Source organism: Melozone crissalis, unplaced genomic scaffold, assembly GCF_028551555.1.
Source record: "Melozone crissalis strain CALT ecotype California unplaced genomic scaffold, PUWL_Pcris_2 ptg000056l_1, whole genome shotgun sequence".
NCBI classification, from domain to species: Eukaryota; Metazoa; Chordata; class Aves; order Passeriformes; family Passerellidae; genus Melozone; species Melozone crissalis.
The window spans coordinates 8,958,045-8,980,627 of NW_026535834.1; the positions used below are offsets into that span (position 1 = coordinate 8,958,045).

General features: G+C 55.2%; 1 protein-coding gene across 1 annotated transcript; it reads left to right on the plus strand.

Moving 5' to 3' along the window:
* The first annotated feature begins 431 nt into the window (after positions 1-431).
* Positions 432-22,506, plus strand: NID2 (nidogen 2). Its single transcript, XM_054286870.1, has 22 exons — positions 432-620; positions 1,346-1,654; positions 6,140-6,372; positions 6,610-6,959; positions 7,530-7,679; positions 7,759-8,004; positions 8,205-8,405; positions 8,524-8,742; positions 9,742-9,885; positions 10,539-10,667; positions 10,749-10,892; positions 10,974-11,093; positions 11,217-11,447; positions 12,106-12,342; positions 12,436-12,657; positions 12,750-12,919; positions 13,911-14,040; positions 16,981-17,152; positions 19,970-20,127; positions 20,670-20,793; positions 21,423-21,535; positions 21,626-22,506. Exons 1-22 carry the CDS (start codon positions 432-434, stop codon positions 21,634-21,636), a joined length of 4,002 nt encoding a protein of 1,333 aa, XP_054142845.1. The 3' UTR covers positions 21,637-22,506.
* The last annotated feature ends 77 nt before the right edge of the window (positions 22,507-22,583 follow it).

A 22,583-nucleotide genomic window follows, 5' to 3' on the forward strand; every position in this document is an offset into this window, starting at 1 on the left:
GATGGGGGGGGGAGGTTTCCAAGATGGGGGGGATCTTCAAGATGTGGGGGGCTCCAAGAGAGGGGGGTCTCAAGATGGGGGTCTCCAAGAGGGAGTGGCTCCAAGATGGGGGTCTCCAAGATGAGGGGGGCTCCAAGATGGGGGTCTCCAGGAGGGGATCCCCCCCTCATTCCCGGGATGCCCCCGCGGGACACCCCCGTTCCCCCCGGGATGCCGTTACCGGGGGAGGGGGGCGGGGGCCTCAGCCCTGGCCGGATTTTGGGTGAGATCTGATTGGCCCAGGCCGGGGCCGGCCGCTGCCGGGCCCCGCCCCTCGGGCCGCTCGCCGTCCCGCCCCGCGGGGCCGGGGTCGCCCCGTCCGCTCCGTCCGGCCGCGCTCGGCTCCTCCCGCTCGGCTGCTCCCGCTCGGGGCTCCCGTGGCCGCCGCGGGGATGCGGGCGGCGGCGGCGCTGCTGGCGGCGGTGCTGGCGCTGGGGGCGGCCCTGCCCCGCCCGGGGCTGCTCCCGCACGGCCCGTCCCGCGGCGATGCCCGGCTCCGGCCCGGCGACGACGAGAGCTCCCCGGGGCTGCTGCTCCGCCGCGCCCTGCGCCTCTACGGCCGCGCCGCCCGCCGCCTCTACGTGAGTGCCGCTGGCTCCGCTCCCCTCGCCTTCCCTGCCCTCCTTCCTTCTCCCCGGCCGCTCTGCCCCTGCCCCGCTTCCTCCTCTCCAGCATCTCCCTCTGTCCCTCCGTCTTCACTCCGTCCATCTCTCCACGCTCTGTCCTTCCCTCCTTCCAGCCCTGTCTCTCTCCGTCTTCCCACTCTGCTCCCCTCCATCCCTCCTTCCCTCTGGCTTTTCACCCCTCCGTCTTTCCATCCTTCCTCCCACTCGCCCCCTTCCTCTCTTGCCTTTACACCCCCCCCTCCTCGTCCTCCTCCTCCTGCCCGCCCCTGCCCCTCCATGTGCACCTTCGCTGTCCCGCCGCACGTGTTTTCTCCATCCATCCATCCATCCATCCATCCATCCATCCATCCATCCACCCATCCATTTATCCCTCCATTTCCCCCTTCCCGCGGTCTCCAGCCCGGTGTCTCCGGAGGAACAAGAGGGCTTTCTCCTCAGTTTTCTCCCCCGCAGCTGTTCCCCGGCCGCAGCTGGGACGGCCCCCGAGCCGCAGCTCCCAGGGGGATGCAGAACCCCGAGGTCTTTGTTTTCTGCCCGGCCCGGATGGGGCCACGCGGCCTCGGGGCTCTCCCTGCCCCGAGCAGGGGGGACAGGGCCAGGGGACAGCAGTGGTGGCACCTCTGCTGTGGTGTGGTGGCACCTCTGCAGCTCCTGAGCGCCCTGCACCGCTCTCCCCGCAGGTGGGGACCAACGGGGTCATCTCCAGCCAGGATTTCCCCAGGGAGACCCAGTACGTGGATGACGATTTCCCCACGGACTTCCCGGTCATCGCCCCCTTCCTGGCCGACCTGGACACCTCTGGGGACAAAGGGAACATCTACTACCGCCAGGATGACTCCAGGGACGTGCTGGACCAGGCGCTGGGATACATCCAGGCCGGCTTTCCCCGCTCTGCTGCCGCCTTCGTGCCCACCAATGCCTTCATTGCCACCTGGGAGGAGGTGGGCGCCTACCAGGAGCTCTCCCAGGACACCGAGCCCTCCACAAAGGTGAGGCCAAGGGGCTGAGCTTGGTTCCCATCCAAAGGTGAGGCCAGGGGGCTGAGCTTGGTTCCCATCTGAAGGTGAGGCCAAGGGGTTGAGCTTGGTTCCCATCCTACACGTCACAGGAGGATGAGTTTCTCTTGCGTGGCGCCCAAAATTTCTTTCTGAGCAGCTTTGTGGTGGCTCCATCCATCCATCCATCCTTGGGTGAGCACCAGGAGGAGCATGGAGCTTTCCCCCTCTGCTCAGAGCTCTGGCAGTGGTGGGGCTGTTGGCCAGCAGACGTTTAGAGGTTGCCTTCATGGCTGGAGGTGCTTGAACAAGGACATGGAGTGATAGGACAAGGGAGAATGGCTTCATGTTGCTTGGATCAGGTGTTAGGAAGGAATTCCTGGCTGTGAGGGTGGGCAGGCGCTGGCACAGGTGCCCAGAGCAGCTGTGGCTGCCCCTGGAAGTGCCCAAGGCCAGGTTGGACAGGGCTTGGAGCAACCTGGGACAGTGGAAGGTGTCCCTGCCATGGCAGAGGTGGAATGAGATGAGTTTTAAGATCTCAACCCAAACCATTCCACGATTCTGATTCTTTTCGGACAAAGCTTTCCAGTGCTGGCTAATCTGGCTTTGCAGGGCAGAGGGTGGCTGGGGGCACCCTGGTTTAGGTCACCCATTGTGGTCCTGACCTTTACTGGTGGCTCAGGGTTGGTCTTTCCTCCTGCCCCGCGCTGACTGCGCTGCTGGTGAGCACCCGGCTCTGGAATTTCCACCGTGGGCTGGTTCTGTGCCTGGAAAACAAGCTCAGAGGTGGCCTGCCAGCTCGGGGGGCGACCTGTGCTCTCCACCCACGGGGCTGATAGGGCTCCTGCGTGGGTGGACCTCCAGCACTGCCTGTCCCTGTCGCATCAGGCCGATGACGTGCTGAGGAGGTGACAGCGACGCTCTGCCAGCTGCAGGGACTCCAACAGGGCTGAAAAGGATGAGGAAAACTGGTGATGGGCACCCAGAGCTGGGTTAGGGGTGCTGGGCTCTCCCCCAAAGCCCAGCAGCAGCCAGCAGGTCCCCAAGGGCCACCAGGAGCCATCCAGGGCCCTTCGGCAGTGCCTTGCTGAGAGGGAAGCCAAGCAAGGCAAGAGGCTGAGGTTTGGAAGGAGACAAGGCACATTTTTTCCTCTCATTTAAAAGTTGGGAAAGCAGCTGAAGAGATGCCATCAGGGGCCTCACAGCGACCTCGTGGCCATCGAAAACGCAGCCTCCTCTTCTTTGCTCTTCCCCGTTGTGGTTTTTTCCCCCCTCTGAGAAGTTTTGGATCAGGCTTTAAAATGAAACCGGTCTTGTTAGGAAACGAGGAGCTCCAGGGAAAGCTCCTGACATGCAGCTTGTGCCTGTGCTTTGCTGAGCTCCCCCTTCACCAAAACTGCTAAAAATCTCCCCAAACACCACTTTTTTCTTTTTTTTTTTTAATTCTTTTTCCCTGACCAAATGTGGTGTTTATGGAAACGCTGCCCTCCTGCTGCTCAGAACCAGGACTGACTCCAAAACATTTCCCCCTGCCCTGGAAAGTCACAGCTCTACTTTTTGAACCCCAAAAGTAGAAAACTGGGTTAGGATGGGGAGCAGAGGATCCCCAGACCCTCCTTTTGGGGGTCCTGCCTGGGTGGGAGCTCTGGCAGTGCCGTGTCCCCTCCAGCTCCTTGGGACATTCTCCTGCTCCCTGCAGTGACATTTTCCCGGGCTGCACAACGGGACAAGGCTGACCCTGCTTCTCTGGGATCAAAACTTGCCCTTTTGGGCTGGAATTTGCCCTTTGCAGCTCTTTGCTGGGGGCTTCCCCCCCTCCTTCCCTTCGCCCCGCAGTGCCAGCACATGGATGTCACCCGGCGTGTCCCCCCTGCCGCCCACCCCACCCCAGCCCTGCAGCTGCTGCTGCTGCAATTTGGCTGCGTGGGGGAGGAATCCAGCCCCGGGGGGGTTATTCCACCCCCCTTTCGGGGTCTCTGAATGCCCGAGTGTGTGACAGGCACAACAAGGCTCTTTATATCCCGCGGGGCTGCCGGGAAACCCAGCGATGCTCCGGGGGCCCTGCGCCCCAAAATCAGAGCGGGGGGAGCCCCCCAGCCTGCCTCCCTCCGTCTGCTCCGGGGGGTGAAACCGGGAATTCAGTCACTTTTCCTTGGCCCCAAAATCAGAGCGGGGAGAGCCCCCCAGCCTCTCTCTGCTCCGGGGGGGTGAAACTGGGAATTTAAGAGAATTCAATCACTTTTCCTTCGCCCCAAAATCAGAACGGGGGGAGCCCCCTAACCTCGCTCCCTCCCTCTGCTCCAGGGGGTGAAACCGGGAATTTAAGGGAATTCAATCACTTTTCCTTCGCTCGGGCGCCGTTCCCAGTGGGAAGGGCTGCTGCTCCCTGCTCGGAGCAGGAGCTCTGTGGGGTTGGTTTTTGGGAGATTGGGATGCCGGGTGGCTCGGGAGGAATGAGGCAGGAGGAGCAGGACCTCTGTCGAGTTGGATTCTCGGTGTTTTTGGGAGATTGGGTGCAGGAGGAGCAGGAGCTCTGTGGGGTTGGTTTCTCGGTGTTTTTGGGAGATTGGGATGCTGGATGGCTCAGCAGGAGGAGCAGGAGCTGTCTGGGGTTGGTTTCTCACTGATTTTGGGAGATTGGGATGCTGGGTGGCTAAACAGGAGTAGCAGGAGCTCTGTGGGGTTGGATTCTCGGTGTTTTTGGAGCGGGTGGGATGTAGTGGAGTTGGTTTTTTGGTGTTTTTGGAGCAGGGGGATGCCGAGTGGCTCAGCAGGGTGGTGCAGGAGCAGGAGCTCTTTGGGGTTGGTTTCTCGGTGTTTTTGGGAGATTGGGATGCTGGGGGTTCACCATGGCTGTGCAGGAGGAGCAGGAGCTGTCTGGGGTTGGTTTCTCGGTGTTTTTGGGGCAGGTGGGATGTTGTGGGGTTGGTTTCTCGGTGTTTTCGGGGCAGGTGGGATGCCGGGTGGCTCAGGAGAAATGAGGCAGGAGGAGCAGGAGCTGTCTGAGGTTGATTTCTCGGTGTTTTTGAGAGATTGGGATGCTGGGTGGCTCAGCAGGGCTGTGCAGGAGGAGCAGGAGCTCTGTGGAGTTGGTTTCTCGGTGATTTTGGGAGATTGGGATGACAGGGGGTTCACCAGGGCGGTGCAGGAGCAGGAGCTCTTTGGGGTTGGTTTCTTGGTGGTTTTGGGGTGGGTGGGATGTCATGGGGTTGGTTTCTTGGTGATTTTGGGAGATTGGGATGTCGAGGGGTTCACCAGGGCTGTGCAGGAGGAGCAGGAGCTCTGTGGGGTTGGTTTTTGGGACATTGGGATGTTGGGTGGCGCAGCAGGGCTGTGCAGGAGCAGGAGCTCTGTGGGGTTGGGTTCTCAGTGATTTTGGGAGATTGGGATGTTGGGTGGCTCAGCAGGGCTGTGTAGGAGGAGCAGGAGCTCTGTGGGGTTGGTTTCTCGGTGTTTTTGGGGTGGGTGGGATGTCGTGGGGTTGGTTTCTTGTTGTTTTTGGGACACTGGGATGCCAGGTGTCTCGGCAGGGCTGTGCCGGCTCCGGAGCCGCCCCGTCCGGGGCCTGTGCCCGCGGTGCCCCTGCCTGGCACGGCCCCAAGGCTCGCAGCGCTGGCAGGGCAGGCGGCCAGCCCGCCTATAGCGGGATGTATGGGAAGCTGGGATGTTTTTTCCGCAGGAAACCGAGCTAAAATTGTTCTCAGGGACGAGCGGGGGTGTGGGCTTTCCTCTGGAGCGGGGGGTGTGGGTGGGAGGACGGGAGTGAGGGGCTCCCAGTGCAGGGGTTGCATGGCTGGGGATGCTCCTGGGACAGCCTTGCCCTGAGGGATGGCCTGGCTGTGCCATGGGCTCCTAGGAGGATGCTGAGCACCTTCCCAGGATGTGGCATTGGGGTTTGGCTGGGCATGAGCAGCCCCAGCTCCTGCTCTTCCCCAGGAGGCCTCTGCTTGATCATGGAATGGGTTGGGTTGGAAGGGCCTTAAAGAACATCCAGTGCCACCCCTGCCATGGCAGGGACACCTTCCACTGTCCCAGGTGCTCCAAGCTGTGTCCAGCCCAGCCTTGGGCACTGCCAGGGATCCAGGGGCACCCAAAGCTGCTCTGGCAATTCCAGCCCAGCCAGGAATTCCTAATTCCCAATCTCCCACCCATCCCTGCCCTCTGGCACTGGCAGCCATTCCCTGGCTCCTGTCCCTCCATCCCTTGTCCTCAGTCCCTCTGCAGCTCTCCTGGAGCCCCTTCAGGCCCTGCCAGGGGCTCTGAGCTCTCCCTGGAGCCTTCTCCTCTCCAGGGGAACATTCCCAGTTCTCCCAGCCTGGCTCCATGGAGGTGCTCTCTGTCTCAGGGCCCTTTTGGGGTGTTTGCACGCCCTGTGGTGTGTGTGGGGCTGCCTCTCACATCCCTGCTCCCCTTCCTTCACTGCTCTGCTGTGTTCCTGCCCCTCAGTGCCACCCATCTGTCCTGCTCTCCCTTTGGCAGCTCAACACCTTCCAGGCAGTCATAGTCTACAACGATGAGGACACCTACAGCATCTTCCTGTACCCCGAGGGTGGCCTCCAGTTCCTGGGGACGCGGCCCAAGGAGTCCTACAACGTCCAGCTGGAGCTGCCAGCCAGGGTGGGCTTCAGCTGGGGGGACAGCGACGACCCCAAGAGGGACGGGCTCTTCCACAGCCTGGCCAGCAGCGAGCGGGCTCTGAGGGGCCTGGAGAGGTGGGTGCAACCTGGGGGGCCGTGCTGTGGGCAGGGGGAGCAGGGCCACCTTCCCCCAGCCCTGGAGCCTTTCAGAGCCTGGAAGAACCTGGAGAGTGACCTTGGGGTGCTGGGCTGCACCCAGGGCTCAGCCCCACGTGCACAGGGGCTGTATTGGGGTGCTGGAGGGGCGCTGCCACCTTTGGGGTGGCTTTTCCAGCATGGCTGTGGTGATGTTTGTGTGTGCTGTGTCCACAGGGAGAGCAACACGGGGATCCCCGGCGTGTGGGTTTTCCACGTGGGCAGCACGGAGCACGTGGAGCCGGGGGGTGGCCAGGGAGCTGCTCCTGCTGTGCCTCAGAGCCCCCCTGAGCCCCCCAACCCTGGCACGGCCAGCTACACCCACCGTGTCTCCAGCCACGCTGCCATGGCCCAGCGTCACAGCCACGGTGGCCCGGTGCTGCTGGGCTTTGTCCCTGCCAGGAGGGACACCCAGGAGCCCGGAGGGGACGGTGGCACCGGGCAGAGCTTCTCTGCCAACCCCTCCTCCTACAGCTCGGGCCAGCACGGCGTGGGCGTGGAGGAGGACGTGCATTTCAACCCTGATGGTGAGTGGGGACAATGACCCAGTGCGGACAGTGACCCCTAAAACGGCCCCTGGCTGGAATTTCACCCCATCCCAAGGGCTGGTGCTGGAGGAGGAGCTGCTCCTGCAAAGCTGCTGCCCTTGCAGCTCCTCTGAGCCCCATCCCGCTGCCAAGGGAGCCACACAGCCCTGCCTGTGGGCGTGCCAAGGGGAAGGAGGGAGGTCTGGAGCTTGGGATGGGGTGGGAAGCTCAGGGGACAGGTCCCAGAATTGGCCTTGCCACCCTCCCCGCCACCGAGCCAGCTGTGGGGCTGCCGTGGCACGTGCCTGGGGGAGCAGAGCCCCGTCCCAGCCAACTGTCTCCCAAAAATACCGCCAGGAATTTGATCTCGTGCCCTCTGTCAGATCCGTCTGAAATCAGGCAGCAGGTTCCAAACCCTCCACCCCCCTCTGCATCCCGGGTGACTCCCTTGGGAACCGCCACCGCCAGCTGGTTGTTTCTAGCTTTTGGTGCCAAGAGGGCAAAACACCCACTCCCCGTGTGAAGGGTGGCTTTGTCACCGCGTCCCCAAGCTTCTCCCCTTGTTCCCAGTGTTCACCTACAGCGCAGCCAGCAGGGAGACGTGCGCCCAGCACCACGGGCAGTGCTCCCCTCACGCCTTCTGCACCGACTACGCCGCCGGCTTCTGCTGCCACTGCCGGGCCTCCTTCTACGGGAACGGGCGGCAGTGCCTGCCCGAAGGTACGCGGGGCGGGCGGCGGGCACGGGCAGCCCCTGTGCCCCCCTGCCCGCTGCCAGGGGTGCCCCTCTCCCCACCCAGGCGCCGTGCATCGCCTCAACGGCAAGGTGAGCGGGAGCCTGAGGGTGGGACGGGCGTCCGTCCGCTTCCAGGACGTGGATCTGCACGCCTACATCGTGGGCAGCGACGGCAGAGCCTACACAGCCATCAGCGGCGTGCCCCAGCCCGCTGCCCGCGCCCTGCTGCCCCTGCTGCCCCTCGGGGGGCTCTTTGCCTGGCTCTTCGCTCTGGAGGAGCCTGGCTCTGAGAACGGCTTCAGCATCACCGGTGAGAGGGGATTTGGGAGGTGTGTGGCTGCTTGGGGTGGGTGGGGGATCAAGGTTCGGGGCAGCTCTGTGGTTTCTCCAATCCCGCTCACCTCTTGCTGTGACCCCCCCATGCTGGAGTGGCTGGGAAGGACACTTTGGGGTTAGTTTGGGGTTTGGGGTTGTCCCTACAAATGGTGCCCGTTCCCTTTTCCTGCTCAGGTGCTGAATTCACCCAGAACCTGGAGGTGACGTTTTACCCCGGCGGGGAGACGGTCCAGGTCACTCAGACAGCCGAGGGCCTGGGGCCGGACAATTATTTAAGCCTCAGGACACACATCCAGGGTGAGGTGCCATTCCTGCCAGAGAACGTCACCGTCCACATCACTCCCTACGAGGAGCTCTACTCCTACTCCAGCTCAGGTAAGACCTGTGCCCACCTGCCTTCAGCCCCCTGCACACACACCCAAAAACACCCGAGCCACATCGATGCTGACACCGTTTCTCCCACATCCCTGGGGTTCTCCGTGCCATCGGGCAGCCGTGACATCCTCGGGCCATCGGGAGTACGTGGTGGCGGCGGGCACTGCCAACCAGACCCTGTCCTACCGCCTGCGCCAGAACATCACGGTGGCGGGGTGCCCGCACGCGCGGCCGCCGGCGCGGCAGCGGCTCTCGGTGGCGCGCGCCTTCGCCCTCTTCGACAGCCACGAGCACGTCCTGCGCTACGCCCTGGCCGCCCGCATCGGCCCCGCACCAGGTGAGCTCCAGCACCCACCCCTGGGTGTCAATCTATGTGCCAACCCAGGCTACCAGCCCTCAGAGGGGTGCTGCCATCTCCCAGTGCTGTCGTGTGCTGGCTTTGCCCAAAATCAGCCAAAAAAGAAGGGTTTTCCAAGCAGTTTGAGTGCAGCGCTGCTGGCGCTGTGTGGCACAGCCATGGTTCCCTGCATGGGACAATGGTGTTGCGGCACATGGGGTGTAAGTGGGGATGGTCACTCCCAGTGTCTCCCAGATCTTTTATTCCCCCCAACATCCCTGTGTGCCTCTAAGAGCGTCAGGGATTTGCACGGTCGGGACAGACGGAGAACAGAGATCTCTGAAGCCAGGTCGTGGAACTTGGGGTTTATTGCAAAGGGCCTGGGAGCAGGGGCCTTTTGGGATTTGGGGTTTATTGCAAAGGACCTGGGAGCAGGGGCCTGCTGGGAGCTGCCAGGCACAGCTCAGAGCAGGACTCAGAGAAGAGAGGGATAGAGAGGATGAGAGGGTAAGAGTGTAAAAGAGGCAAGAGAGCCAAAGCATAAGAGAGTAAAAAATGTAAGAGAGTAAAAGGCAAGAGCTAAGAGAGCAAAGTTCCCATTACAATACCATAAATCATCTTCTGTGCTGAATATTCTGATTCTCACTAACCAATCCAGTACAAGATACAAATCCTATAGCATTTCCATATAGCCTATAAGAATCACTACATCACCATACTGTGCTACATTTTAAACCCTAAAAACTCCTCTTTGGGCCCCTTCTGCCAAGCTAGCGGGGTCTGTTCTGACCCTTGGACCTGCCTGCAAGCAGAAGGTCTTGTTTCATCAAAAGGGGATTACCTTCAGCCGGCCATACCATTGTTTTCCAGTTGTTCAGGGATCTCAAAGCTTGCTTTCATTTCAATCTTGCTTATAGCTTCTATATTCTCAAAATCTTTTGCCAGGCAATCATATTGATAAGGCTTTCCTGTTCCATTTTCCCCAACATGTGCCCACAGACGATGCCGAGAATCCCGGGGTGAGCCCGTGCCACGATGGCAGCCACGCGTGCGAGGCGCCGGCGCGCTGCCAGCCCGGCGTGGGCACCGAGTACACGTGCGAGTGCTCAGCTGGGTACCGTGGAGATGGACGGGGCTGCCGAGGTCAGCAGGGCTGGGGGGCAGCTGGGGGGGCGGCTCTGGTGCCCACAGAGCCACAGGTCCCTGGGCAAGCGCTCCAGGAGCAGACAAAAATAGGAGGGAAAGAAAGGAGATACAGGGAAAAAGCAAAACCAGTTGAAAAATAATTCCTGCGTTTCGTAAATCCAGCAAGCTTTGTTGTTGCTTTCCTATCACTCCAAGCTTTGCACTGCAAATTTATCTTCCAATTTTAGAGTCCCTTTCTACAAGAAGCTGCCCAGTGCCAGTGAGTTGCACTGCACAGTGATGATGGCGAGTAATTCGAGGATCCTGCCTTTCAATAAGGAATAGGTTTCCCTCTCCTAAAATCCCAGGTTAAGTGACCAATCTGATCACTTAATTTCAGGAGAAGGAAACCAAGTTTTAAACCACAAATACTTGAGAACATTGGTGTGTCTTGAACAAATGCTTCTTTGTCACAGCTATACACCAAAAGCGATTTTGCTCTTTTTTTCCCTCCTATTTTGAGCTGATTAGAAAGTTAATTCCGTAGCTGATTAAGTTCGGTGACAGACATGGGATGGGCAGCGTGGGGCAGGATATTCCCTGTCACACCACGAGCAGCCAGACCATGAGGATGGGGCATCGGGGTGCCTGGCGTCTCCTCTTTTCCCCAGATGTGGATGAGTGCAGCGAGGGCCTGAGCCAGTGCGGGCCCTTCTCCGTGTGCCTGAACGAGCCGGGCAGTTACCGCTGCGAGTGCCGCGGCGGGTACCAGCCAGCGGGGGACGGGCAGGCGTGTGTGCGTAAGTGCTGGCCCCACCGGGGTGTGCCCCACTCCCGTGCCCTATGGACGTGCCCTGAGCACCCCTCCCGTGTCCCCACAGCGCTGGCGCCGCCGAGTGACCCCTGCGAGGCCGGGCGGCACCGCTGTGCCCCGGGGGACCGGGCGCGGTGCCTGTCCCGCGGCGATGGCCGCGCCATCTGCGAGTGCCTGCCCGGCTACACCGGGGATGGCATCCACTGCTCCGGTAAGGCGGGCACGGGAGGGACCCCACAGCGCAGCTCTCGGGGTGTCCCTGTCCCTGCTGATCCTGTTTTCCCCTGCACAGACGTGGATGAGTGTGCTGAGAGCCCGTGTCACCCGGCCGCCATCTGCTACAACACCCCCGGCTCCTTCTCCTGCCGCTGCCGGCCCGGCTACGCGGGCGACGGCTTCCAGTGCACGTACGGTGAGGTGCCCGCCCAGCCCCATGCCCTCCCTGCCTGGCACAGCTTCCCTGCTCAGCCCCGTGCCCTCCCTGCCTGGCACAGCTTCCCCAGCCTCACCGTCCCCTTTTCTGGCTTTCCAGCAGCAGAGGGGAACCCGCAGCGCCTCACGCCGTGCCAGCACGAGCGGATGTACCCGCGGGAGGTGCCACCCCTGGGCGACGGCCACGTGCCCCAGTGTGACGAGCAGGGCCGGTACCGGCCGCTGCAGTGCCACGGCAGCTCCGGGCACTGCTGGTGTGTGGATGCTGCAGGGCAGGAGATCGCCGGCACCCGGACAGCACCGGGCACCACCCCACCTCGCTGTGGGAGCCCAGGTCAGTGACGCCCTCTGGGACTGGGTCCTTGGGCATCTGGGTGGTGTCCCAGTGGCTCCCCACTTTGGCCCAGCCTCCAGCAGTGTGGGGACAATGAGGCACAGTGAATGGAAGGGAGTCATAAACTAAACAGCCATAAACTAAAACTTGAGAGGTTTCATCTCAGCGTGAGGGAGAATTTCCTAATGCTGAGGGTGGCAGAGCCCTGGAAGAGCTGCCCAGGGAGAGTGTGGAGTCTCCCTCTCTGGAGATATTTCAAACCCACCTGGACACATTCCTGTGTCACCTTCGCCAAGTGACCCTGCCTTGGCAGGGAGGTTGGAGGCTCTCTAGAGGTCACTTCCAATCCTAAGGATTCTGTGACTCTGTGCCCAACCTCCGATCTGGGGCTTCACTGTGGGCAGGGTGCTGCCAAGTGGGTGCATTGAGGGGCTCCTGGGTGTTTAGGGTGCCCTGGCCCATTGGGTCACAGTGGCTGTGGCCATTGGGCCACCTCCTGTGTCAACTTATGACGGAGGCAACAGCTGTGGGGTATTGAGGGGGCTGGAGTGGGGCAGGTGCTGGTAGACAGGGGACAAGTGATGCCAAGGTGCCACGTGGCTCCAGAGGAGCTGGTGGCACCCCCTGAAGCTGGGCTGGGGGTATTTGCCGCCAGCAGAGTCCATCCAGCAGCTGACGCCGTGCGAGCACGCGCGGATGTACCCGCGGGAGGTGCCACCGGGGCCGTCCCCCGTGGGCGATGGCCACGTGCCCCAGTGTGACGAGCAGGGCCGGTACCGGCCCCTGCAGTGCCACAGCAGCTCCGGGCACTGCTGGTGCGTGGACGCCGCCGGACAGGAGATCGCCGGCACCCGGACGGCACCGGGCGCCACCCCACCACGCTGCGGGAGCCCAGGTCAGTGACACCCAGGGGGGACAGGGGGACACAGGGCTCTGCAACGCCCTGAGTCACCCAAATAGCGCGGTGACTGTCACCCTCCCTTTGCAGAGCCCACGGAGCGGCCCCCCAGCATGTGCGAGCGCTGGCGGCAGAGCCTGCTGGAGCACTACGGGGGCAGCCCCCGCGGGGACCAGTACGTGCCGCAGTGTGAGCCCAGCGGGGACTTCGCCCCGCTGCAGTGCCACGGCGACAGCGGCTACTGCTGGTGCGTGGAGCAGAGCGGCCGCGAGATCCCGGGGACGCGCTCCGAGCCCGGCACCACGCCGCCCTGTAAGCGCCCCAAAGGCACCCTGGGCACCCCCAGCTCTGGCATGGAGCTGAGCGGTGACACTGAGCCATCTGTGTCCCTTCTGACACGCCAGGTCTGCCCAGTGTGGCCCCACCCAGCGTCCGGCCCGAGCCCCGGCCCGACGTGTCCCCTCCGGCCTCAGGGACGTTCCTGCTCTACGCGCAGGGCCAGCAGATCGGGTACCTGCCCCTGAACGGCACCCGGCTGCACAAGGAGGCTGCCAAGACCCTGCTGTCCCTGCATGTACGGTACCCGTGGGGTGGGCAGGGGGTGCCGCAGCACCCAGGGCGGTGGGACAGGCTGGGGCCCTGGTTTCACCTCTGTCTGACGTGCTTGTCAGGGTTTGAGGGGTCACCTCTTGGGGACATTGGCTGTGCTGGATGCCTTGGTGGCACTTTGGACGAGTGACAGGATGAGGAGGCTTGGCTTCCCAATGATGGGGGATATTGGGATGTAATTATTGACTGGGGGGTGGGGAGGCCCTGGCAGAGGTTGCCCAGAGAAGCTGTGGCTGCCCCAATCCCTGGAAGTGTCCAAGACCTGGTTGGAGCAGCCTGGAATAGTGGAAGGTGTCCCTGCCCATGGCAGGGGTGGAACTGAATGTTCTTTAAGGTCCCTTCCAACCCAAGCCATTCTGGGATTCTATGGGTTCTATTTTCATCTTCCTCCAGCCATCCCCAGTATAGGGACAGGTCTCAGACAGGTCCCAGACCTGGGACTGCTCACAAAGATGCTCCCAGAGCTCCCCAGGGTTGGTTTCAGCCTGGATTTCCAGCTGCAGGGCTGGCCTTTTTCCTTCCTTGGACTCCCCTTGGAGCGTGGCCATGTGCCTCTCCAGCCAGGCCAGACCAAGGCAGAGGAATGCTGGAATCTGGGCCAGGACCCTCCCTGCTCCCTGGGGAAGTGAAGGACCTTGCCAAGTATTCCCTCTCCCCATCCCGAATGTCATTCCCTGGGCTGGCTTTGCTCTTGGAGCACCCTCTCCTTCAGGCAGAGGGTTCAAATCCATCTGGATGTGGGTGTGAGCTGGCCTAAAATCCTCTGCTGAGGGATTCAGCTGGGAGGGTGCAGTGGGAACAGAGCAGAGTCTGGCTGGGGAAATGGGATTTGAGTGTCATTCCCACTTTCAGCGTGTCCCAGGCAGCTCTCAGTGCCAGCTGATGGGCTCAGGTTGCTCCCTGAGCCTCCTGGCAGGATCTCACCCCATTTTTCCCTCCTCTCCTGACCCTGGCAGGGCTCCATCGTGGTGGGCATTGACTATGACTGCCGGGACAGGATGATCTACTGGACTGACGTGGCTGGCCGGAGCATCAGCCGGGCTGGGCTGGAGCCGGGCTCTGAGCCAGAGACCATCATCAGCTCAGGTGGGCTCCTCTCCCCAGGATTTGTTAAAAAATATGGATATTGATCTAGTACTGATATCCAACTGTGACAGACAAAAACTCTGACAGTTTAGAGTCAGAAAGTGTGTGTTCATTGTGGGATAGCTCCCAAATACACACCACAATTTACAGGTGATTACAGAGCCCTTTTATCTGTACAAGTATTGAATACCCAAAATACAAATCCATATTCATAACTTTGGTAAACCCCATTCCCAATATGGATATTAATCTAGTACGAATACCCAAAAAACTCTCTAACAGTTTAGAGTGAGAAAGTGTATGTTTATTGTGGGATAGCTCCCAAAAACACACTGCAATTCACAGGTGATCACAGAGCCCTTTTATCTGTAAGTATGTAAGAGTATCTATAAGTATTTAAAAAAACCCAAAATACAAATGCATATTCATAACTTTGGTACATCCCATTCCCAATATGGATATTGATCTAATACCAATATGAAAAACTCTCTAACAGCTTGAAGTTAAAAAATGTGTGTTTATTGTGGGATAGCTCCCAAATACACACCCCAATTTAGAGATGATTCCAGAGCCCTTTTATCTATAAGTATACAAGAGTATATAAGACTATCTATAAGTATATAAGAGTATCTATAGGTATATAAGAGTATTGAACACCCAAAATACAAATCCATATTCATAACTTTGGTACATCCCATTCCCCACCCTGTATGGTAATTAGTTCAAAAGCCATTAAGCATGCACAGTTTGTTCCTTGAAATGGGTGGGTGGTCCCTTTCATGGGGAGGGGTCCCAAAATGAGGAAGTAAATGAAGTCTTCCTCGTTCTGACCTTTCTGCCTTTTCAATGCAAATGTGACAAATGAACGCTTGGTAGAACTCCCATTCCCCATCTTCAATTGGTTTCAGAACAGAGGAGGCCACAATTGTCTGATGTTCCTAAAAGCAATTTATCAGTTTCTATATTCTTCATTAAAACCCAGCTCACCAAACATTGTGCTGACAAGCAATCAGTTATTAGTTAACTACTAACTCTTAACTTCATCAAGGCCTTTTATTTTAATTTATTTTCATTAACTCCAATAAAGGTTATCTTAGCTCCTCTAAAATCTCTAAATTCCTCAAGTTTATGTCTCACCCAGTGTCACCTGTCCTGAGCCACATCTGATCTTCCCATTCCAGCTCCGAGCTCCTCCCATTGGTGCCTTTTTAGGCTACCTAAAAACAGAGCCCAGGCAAAATTTAGGCAATAAAAAGCAGTTATATTTATATTTATTGAAGGACCTTCAGGTACATTTTGGGCAGACAAAGCCCATCCACGGGCTACACCCAAAAATGGACAGTTTTCACACTTTTATAAGTTTGGTCCATTTGCATATTGGGGGTTGATCTTTCAATTACAGCTTCAGGTAATGAAGTAATTTATTGGAATGTGCTCTCTGTTGACTGAGTGACAAAACCTTAAAAAGGAAATAAGTCTAGAAGTTTCTGTCCTCAATGAGGTGAAAAGACATCTCATAGGCCTGGGGGACTTCACCTCAAACTTAAGGATGGCTAACTGGACAGAAGCCAAAAAGTCCACCCTGGGCAATTTACTAGAAAAAGAAGAGAACAAAGAAACAAATCACTTTTGTGAGGTGTTTTACCAGGGGCAAGGACCTTTTGCACCTGGCTTGGGTTTTCTCTGTAAAGAGCTTTTTTATTTTGCCTTTTATTGAAACTTTTCTGTTTCCAATGCTGCAACAGAAGCCATCCTGCTGATTTTATGCCTTCTAAGGTAGCTGAGCTATCTTGGATGTGAAATAGATCTCCAAGAGCTTAGGAGACCTGGCTTGAGGAGACTCATATTTCCCAATTTACCCCAAGTGTTGAATTTGCGGGCATCCCCGACATGGGAAGAGATGAGAATCCTGACTACATGTTTCAGAAGGCTGATGTATATTTTATGATATGTATTATATTAAAAGAAAATGATATCTTAAAACTATACTAAAAGAAAGAGAAAGGAGACATCAGGAGGCTAGCAAGGAATAGAAAGGAATGATAATAAAATCTTGTGACTGACTAGAGAGTCTGAGACAGCTGACTGTGATTGGTCATTAATTAAAAACAACCACATGAGACCAGTCACAGATGCACCTGTGCATTCCATAGCAGCAGGTAATCATGGTTTACATTTCATTTCTGAGGCCTCTCAGCTTCTCAGGAGAAAAGATCCTGACAAAATGATTTTTCATAAAATATGTCTGTGACACCCAAGTTTGCTCCCTTCCCAGCTCCATTTTGTTTAAATCTCTCAGGGCCTGAGTCAATGAAGTGTCCTTGAGGAATTGTGTCTGACCAAGACGGGAAAGCAGCAGCTCATACTGTATATGTAGTTTAGAGTTTATATGTTGTTTATACACCAAAGAATTACAGGATTACAAGTATGTCACAGACATCTTTTATGAAAAATCCTTTCCTTAGGATTGTTCCTCCTGAGAAGCTGAGAGGCCTCAGGAACAAAACGCAAACATTGGTTATCTGCTGCTGTGGAATGCAACAGGTGCATCTGTGATTGGCCTCATGTGGTTGTTTTTAATTAATGGCCAATCACAGCCCAGCTGGCTCAGACAGAGTCTGAGACAGAGCCTTTGTTATCATTCTTTCCTATTCTATTCTTAGCCAGCCTTCTGAGGAAATCCTTACTTCTGTTCTTTTAGTATAGTTTTAATGTAATATATATCACATAATAATAAATCAGCCTTCTGAAACATGGAGTCAGATCCTCGTCTCTTCCCTCTACCTGAGACCCCTGTGAACACCGTCACACAAGTACATGAAACATTTAAAAGTTAAAACCTTAAGGCATCACCATCCTCCACCTTTGGGCTGGCGGTGCCTGAGGGCTCCTGGAGCAGCGTTTCCCCACCCTGAGCGTTTACCCCCCATCTCCCAGCAGGGCTGATCAGCCCCGAGGGCCTGGCCGTGGACCACCTGCGCCGGGCCATGTTCTGGACGGACAGCGGGCTGGACAGGATCGAGCGTGCGCGGCTGGATGGCTCTGAGCGCCGCGTGCTCTTCGACAGCGACCTCGTCAACCCCCGCGCCATCGCCGTGGACCCCGTCCGAGGGTGAGCACCACAAATTCCCTACAGGGAGCTTGGGCTTTGGGCTCTGTCTTGGTTTGGAAAGCCAGGTGTTTGCTGGGGAAGGCAGGAGGCTCCCCTGAAATGGAGAATGTAAAACCCTCAACCTGTGATGGAGTTCACAGGGGTCTTAGACCCTCATCTCTTCCCTCATCCTGACTCCATGTTTCAGAAGGATTGATTTATTATTTTGTTATATATATTATATTAAAACTATACTAAGAGAATAGAAGAAAGGATTTCATCAGAAGGCTGGCTAAGAATGGAAAAAGAAGGAATGATAACAAAAGCTTGTGTCTTGGACAGAGAGTCTGAGCCAGCTGACTGTGATTGGCCATTAATTAAAAACAACCACGTGAGACCAATCACAGATGCACCTGTTGCATTCCACAGCAGCAGATAATCATTATTTACATTTTGTTCCTGAGGCCTCTCAGCTTCTCAGGAGGAAAAATCCTAAGGAAAGGATTTTTCAGAAAAAATCATGGCTACATCCCCCTTTTTCCAAATTGCTATAAATTTTAAATTTAAATATGGGAGCAGGAATAACATTTCTTTAATGGGGAAGAAAATAAAAAGATAAACAATGCAGTAAACTAAAACAACACTGCCAGAGTCAGAACCCAACCTGACACCCTGTGGGTCAGGCTGTTGGCAGCAGTCCCATTGGAATTGTGGCTCAACCCTCCTGCAGTGTCAGGGCTGGTTCTGCTGGAGCAGGGATCCTGGAGAAGGGTGCAGTCTCTTCCTCTGGAGATCCAGGGGAAGAGGGAAATCCTCTGGGAAATCCAGTGCAGAAGCCGTGCTGGTGTTCCAGAATCTCCAGATTATATCCAGGCAGGAATGCTTGGCTGGTGTTCCAGAATCCCCAGATTATATCCAGGCAGGAATGCTTGGCTGGTGTTCCAGAATCTCCAGATTCTATCCAGGCAGGAATGCTTGGCTGGTGTTCCAGAATCTCCAGATTCTATCCAGGTAGGAATGCTTGGCTGGTGTTCCAGAATCTCCAGATTATATCCAGGTAGGAATGCTTGGCTCCTCCCTCTGGGCTCACATCTCCCAATGGGATGCTGTAGTTCTTATCAGCCATGCAGGGACATTCAAGAGCTGTTATCAGCAGGTGTCTCCCTGTGGTGGTGTTTGTAGGGGTCTCAGGATGAGGGAAGAGATGAGAATCTTGACTCCATGTTTCAGAAGGCTGATTTATTATTTTATTATATATATTATATTCAAAGAAAATGATATTTTAAAACTATACTAAAATAATAGAAGGATTTCATCAGAAGGCTAGCAAGGAATAGAAAGGAATGATAATAAAATCTTGTGACTGACTAGAGAGTCTGAGACAGCTGACTGTGATTGGCCATTAATTAAAAACAACTACATGAGACAAATCAAAAATGCACTTGTTACATTCTACAGCAGCAGATAATTACTGTTTACATTTAGTTTCTAAAGTCTCTCAGCTTCTCAAGAGGAAAACCTTAGGAAAAAGACTTTTCATAAAATATGTCTGTGACATCTCCCCAGTTGTGGAAGAGATAAGGAAAACTGCCCACTTAGCAGAAGACAACTGCCATACAGATGGCAAATAGAATACAATTTGCTTGACAATCCAGGACAAAGGTGCAGAACTTGGCCTTGCCAAGGCTCCTGTGGACACCCTGGGGAGGCATTCCCTGGTTTTGGGAGACACAAGAAGTGATGCGGCCGGGACAGGTTTTGGGGTATTGTTTCTTATCAGTAAAACTGTCTCACTACTGTGAGTTTGCAGCTTTTCATTAGAAGGCACAAAATGGCCAACAATCTCTTGGTACAAGGTCTTTTAAGACTAAACCATCCAATTAAGATCTGATCCCTGGATTATTTTCCCTTTTAACCCAATAACTGATCCCACAGAGCCCACAATGTGGATTTTTCCACCCAATTACAAAATGCCACCCAAACCCATGCAGAAGAAGGAAGAAGAATCATGAAGAAGAAACCCTGTGCCCTCCATCTTGCTTCCATCCCCAACATACTAAAAATCCCAAAACCTCAATTTCTCACCCAGTGACACACCTGCACTACTCTCCATGATCTATTTCACACTTTTGTGGATTCCGGTCTACCTTGAAATGTAGGAAACTTTCTCCATGAATGAGGGTCAGAGTCAGTGCTCCCCTGGGAGTCAGAGCACCCCAGAGCAGACAGAGAAATATTTCCAGTGCCCTGGGTTTCCACATCCTCCCTGTTCCCTGCCTGGCCCTCATCTTTGTGCTGCCCCAGGCCCCTGGGCAGGGAGAAACTCAGACTCTCCATGTGTGGTTGCTGGGACAGAATCATCTCACCACGGGGCTGAATTAAACATCTGTGGATGTTATGCAAAGTTCCTTTTTGCTCCCTTACCCTGGACTGTGTTAGCAGCAATTCAGCCTGCTGCAGGCCCCGTCCTGACCTTGTCCTGTAGGAGGGATTGGCTCTGCTCCCCAGCCCCTCTTTTTATTGAATTATTCGAGATCTGGATAAAGCTGCTGTTCCAGTATCAGGATGTAGATTATTTTGAAGAGCTGTGCCTCCAGGGTGCTGTTGGGATGGATACAGAATGTGCTGCTCCTCAGACTCGCCCTCATCGAGGAGCTGCAGTTTGGGTCATAAACATGTCTGATATCGTTCTGCTTTGTTTGGAGATGTTTTTTCCTAATCAAATAAAGATGGTTCAGGCACTGATAAGGGAAAAACCAGGCCTTGCTCCTGGCAAGAACCAAGATAATCTCCCACCACTCCTTACTCTTGTGCCCTGTTTGTGCATTATTTCCCAAGCAACCTTTACTGGACGGACTGGAATCGCGAAGCTCCCAAAATCGAAACTTCCACTGTCAATGGAGCCAACAGGAGGGTTTTGGTGCACACAGACATTGGTTTGCCCAATGGCCTGACTTTTGACCCCTTCTCCAAGCTGCTGTGCTGGGCAGACGCAGGTAATGTCCCCAAGGATGGATCAGAGAAGGTCACACTGGGTCTCAGAGGAAAATCCTGGGTGTCTTCAGCTCAGTGCTACCTGTGGGCTCCAGTGTTGTGCCAGATTGGATTTTAGGAAATATTTCTTCATGGAAAATATTGTTGCTCAGGGCAGTGGTGGAGTCCTTGTCCTTGGAGGGATTTAAAAGCTGTGTGGATGTGGCACATGGGCACATGGAGCAGTGGTGGCCTTGGCAGTGCTGGGAATGGCTGGAGTTGGTCTTAGGGAGTTTTTCCAACCCTGAATTTTATGATTCTACATCTTCAGGCTGAAAAGCTGTTTCAAAATGTAATAAATCAGGAAAGGCTCTTCCCTCAGAGGGTGCTGGCACTACTCAGGCTCCCCAGGGAATGGGCACAGCCCCAAGGCTGCCAGAGCTCCAGGAGATGCCCAGGGTGGGATTGTTGGGGTGTGCTGTGGTCCTTGTGACTCTGTGGAATACCAGGAACATATTTGGAGTGGCATTTCCAGTGGGACGGGGAACATTTTGTGTTGGAACAGGCACCAAGCACCTGGAATGCACATTCCCTGACGGCACCGGCCGGCGCGTCATCCAGAGCAACCTCAACTACCCCTTCAGCATCGTCAGCTACGCCAACCACTTCTACCACACGGACTGGAGACGGTGAGCAGGGAAAACCCCACGCCCTGCACGCCTGGGAATGCTCAGCTCCCCTCCCTGAGAGGAATCCCAGCCTGCTCCCAAACCCTGGAGCCTCCCCAGAGCTCTCCTGGATCCCCGAGCGCGGCTTCAGCAACACCTGCTTGTAAATCTCAGCACAGAGGAGTTGTTTAGACACAAGCCCAGCTCCCTGGGAGGGATAGAAACAGTGGTTTGGGTGGTTTTTTTTTTAAACTGAAACTTGGCTGAAGTCTCTGGATGTAGATGAGGTCCAAGGAAAGATCCTGTCCTCAGCCGTTCCCTCCAGCAGCAGGAACTCGCCTCTCTTCCCACTCCAGCTGGAAGCTCTCACAGCTCCCAGCCAATCTTGGGTTACAACAAACACTTAAGGGCTTGCCACGCTTGGAGGAGACTCTCAGGGAGATAATCTCTCCTTGGAAGGCTCTTTTCTGTGGCTGCATCACCACACAGAAATGCACTGACTGAGCTGGAGGAGGATTTTACGGAGCAGATTTCTTTCCACTTGTCCCGCAGGTGTTCAGAGCAAGATTTTCAGCTGCCTGTTCTAAATATGGGAAAAACCCTCAGGTTTCATAGGTGAATAAAACACTTCTTCCCTTTTTTTTCACCAGGGATGGGGTGATAGCTGTAAATAAAGAAACAGGCTCCTTCACTGATGAGTATCTCCCAGAGCAGCGATCCCACCTCTATGGAATCACAGCAGTTTATCCCTACTGCCCTGGAGGTAAAATCCCACCCAAACCCCATCCCCTTGTGAATTCTGGTGGCTGAAAAATCTCCACTTCACACTAAAAATCTCCATTTCTCCCCACAGCCAGGAAATAGTAACTCCATTTTCAAGGGAACGAGGATCTTTGCACCCAGAGGAATTTCAGACCCAGAGAACTGTCGCTGCATACAAGGGGGAGAAGTCCCTCACTGAGGCCAATGAAGTGCCCTGCTTTCCTGCAAAAGATTTTCAAGTATTTTTTATAGTTATACCTCAAGACTTTACTACTGTATTTTTGTACCAAATGGAAAATGTTGAGATATCACCAAAAAAAAAAACCTGGGAAGCTCAAGCCATGAGTCGAACTCTTGCTCATGCAAGATTTAAAATGTAGCTTTTTTTTTACTCCAATGTTTTATTTTATTGGAAGAAAAATGGATTCATTTTTCATACTTTTGACAATCTGACCAAGAGGTCTTTTAATCCAAAAATAAGAATTAAGTGCCTATGGGAAGCTGTGGATGCAGTTAATTACTGGGTCTAATTAACAAACAGCCCTGAAGACAGAGACTGTGTGTGCTCCAAAATCCTGCAGAACAGGGATGGGATGTGGCAAAGGCATTGAAGATTTTTCCAGAGGATGATTCTGTGTTTTCACCACTGCCTCCATGCATGTCTTTTAGTATTTATATTAGAAGAATATGCTAGAATTGATCTTTTCATGCTTGTTGGGTCTTCCAAGTGCCTTCCTAGACCTACCCAGTGTAGACCAATACATGTTCAGAAATACCAGTTATGTTGTAATGCTTCACTTTTTCTAAGTTACTTCAATAATTGAATAAAAAAAGGTTGGTTTCAAGTTGCCCTTTGGATTCAGTTTTTCACTATTTCAGTTGTAGGGGAATATTTCAGCAAGCAAGCCAGGAGCAAGCTGTTCCTAGGGCAGGACCTCAGGAAAAGAAGATTTTATGTAACACTCCCCTCCACACAAAGCCAAACACAATGAAAAAGAGACACACACACACACACACAAAAAAGTCCTATTTGCCAACTCAGAGCTCAC

Coding starts and splice junctions, on each gene's coding strand:
- NID2 (XM_054286870.1), top strand. CDS start 432: ATGCGGGCGGCGGCGGCGCTGCTGGCGGCGGTGCTGGCGCTGGGGGCG. Junction 1,655..6,139: donor ACACCGAGCCCTCCACAAAG/GTGAGGCCAAGG, acceptor TCCCTTTGGCAG/CTCAACACCTTCCAGGCAGT. Junction 17,153..19,969: donor GCCGTGGACCCCGTCCGAGG/GTGAGCACCACA, acceptor TTATTTCCCAAG/CAACCTTTACTGGACGGACT.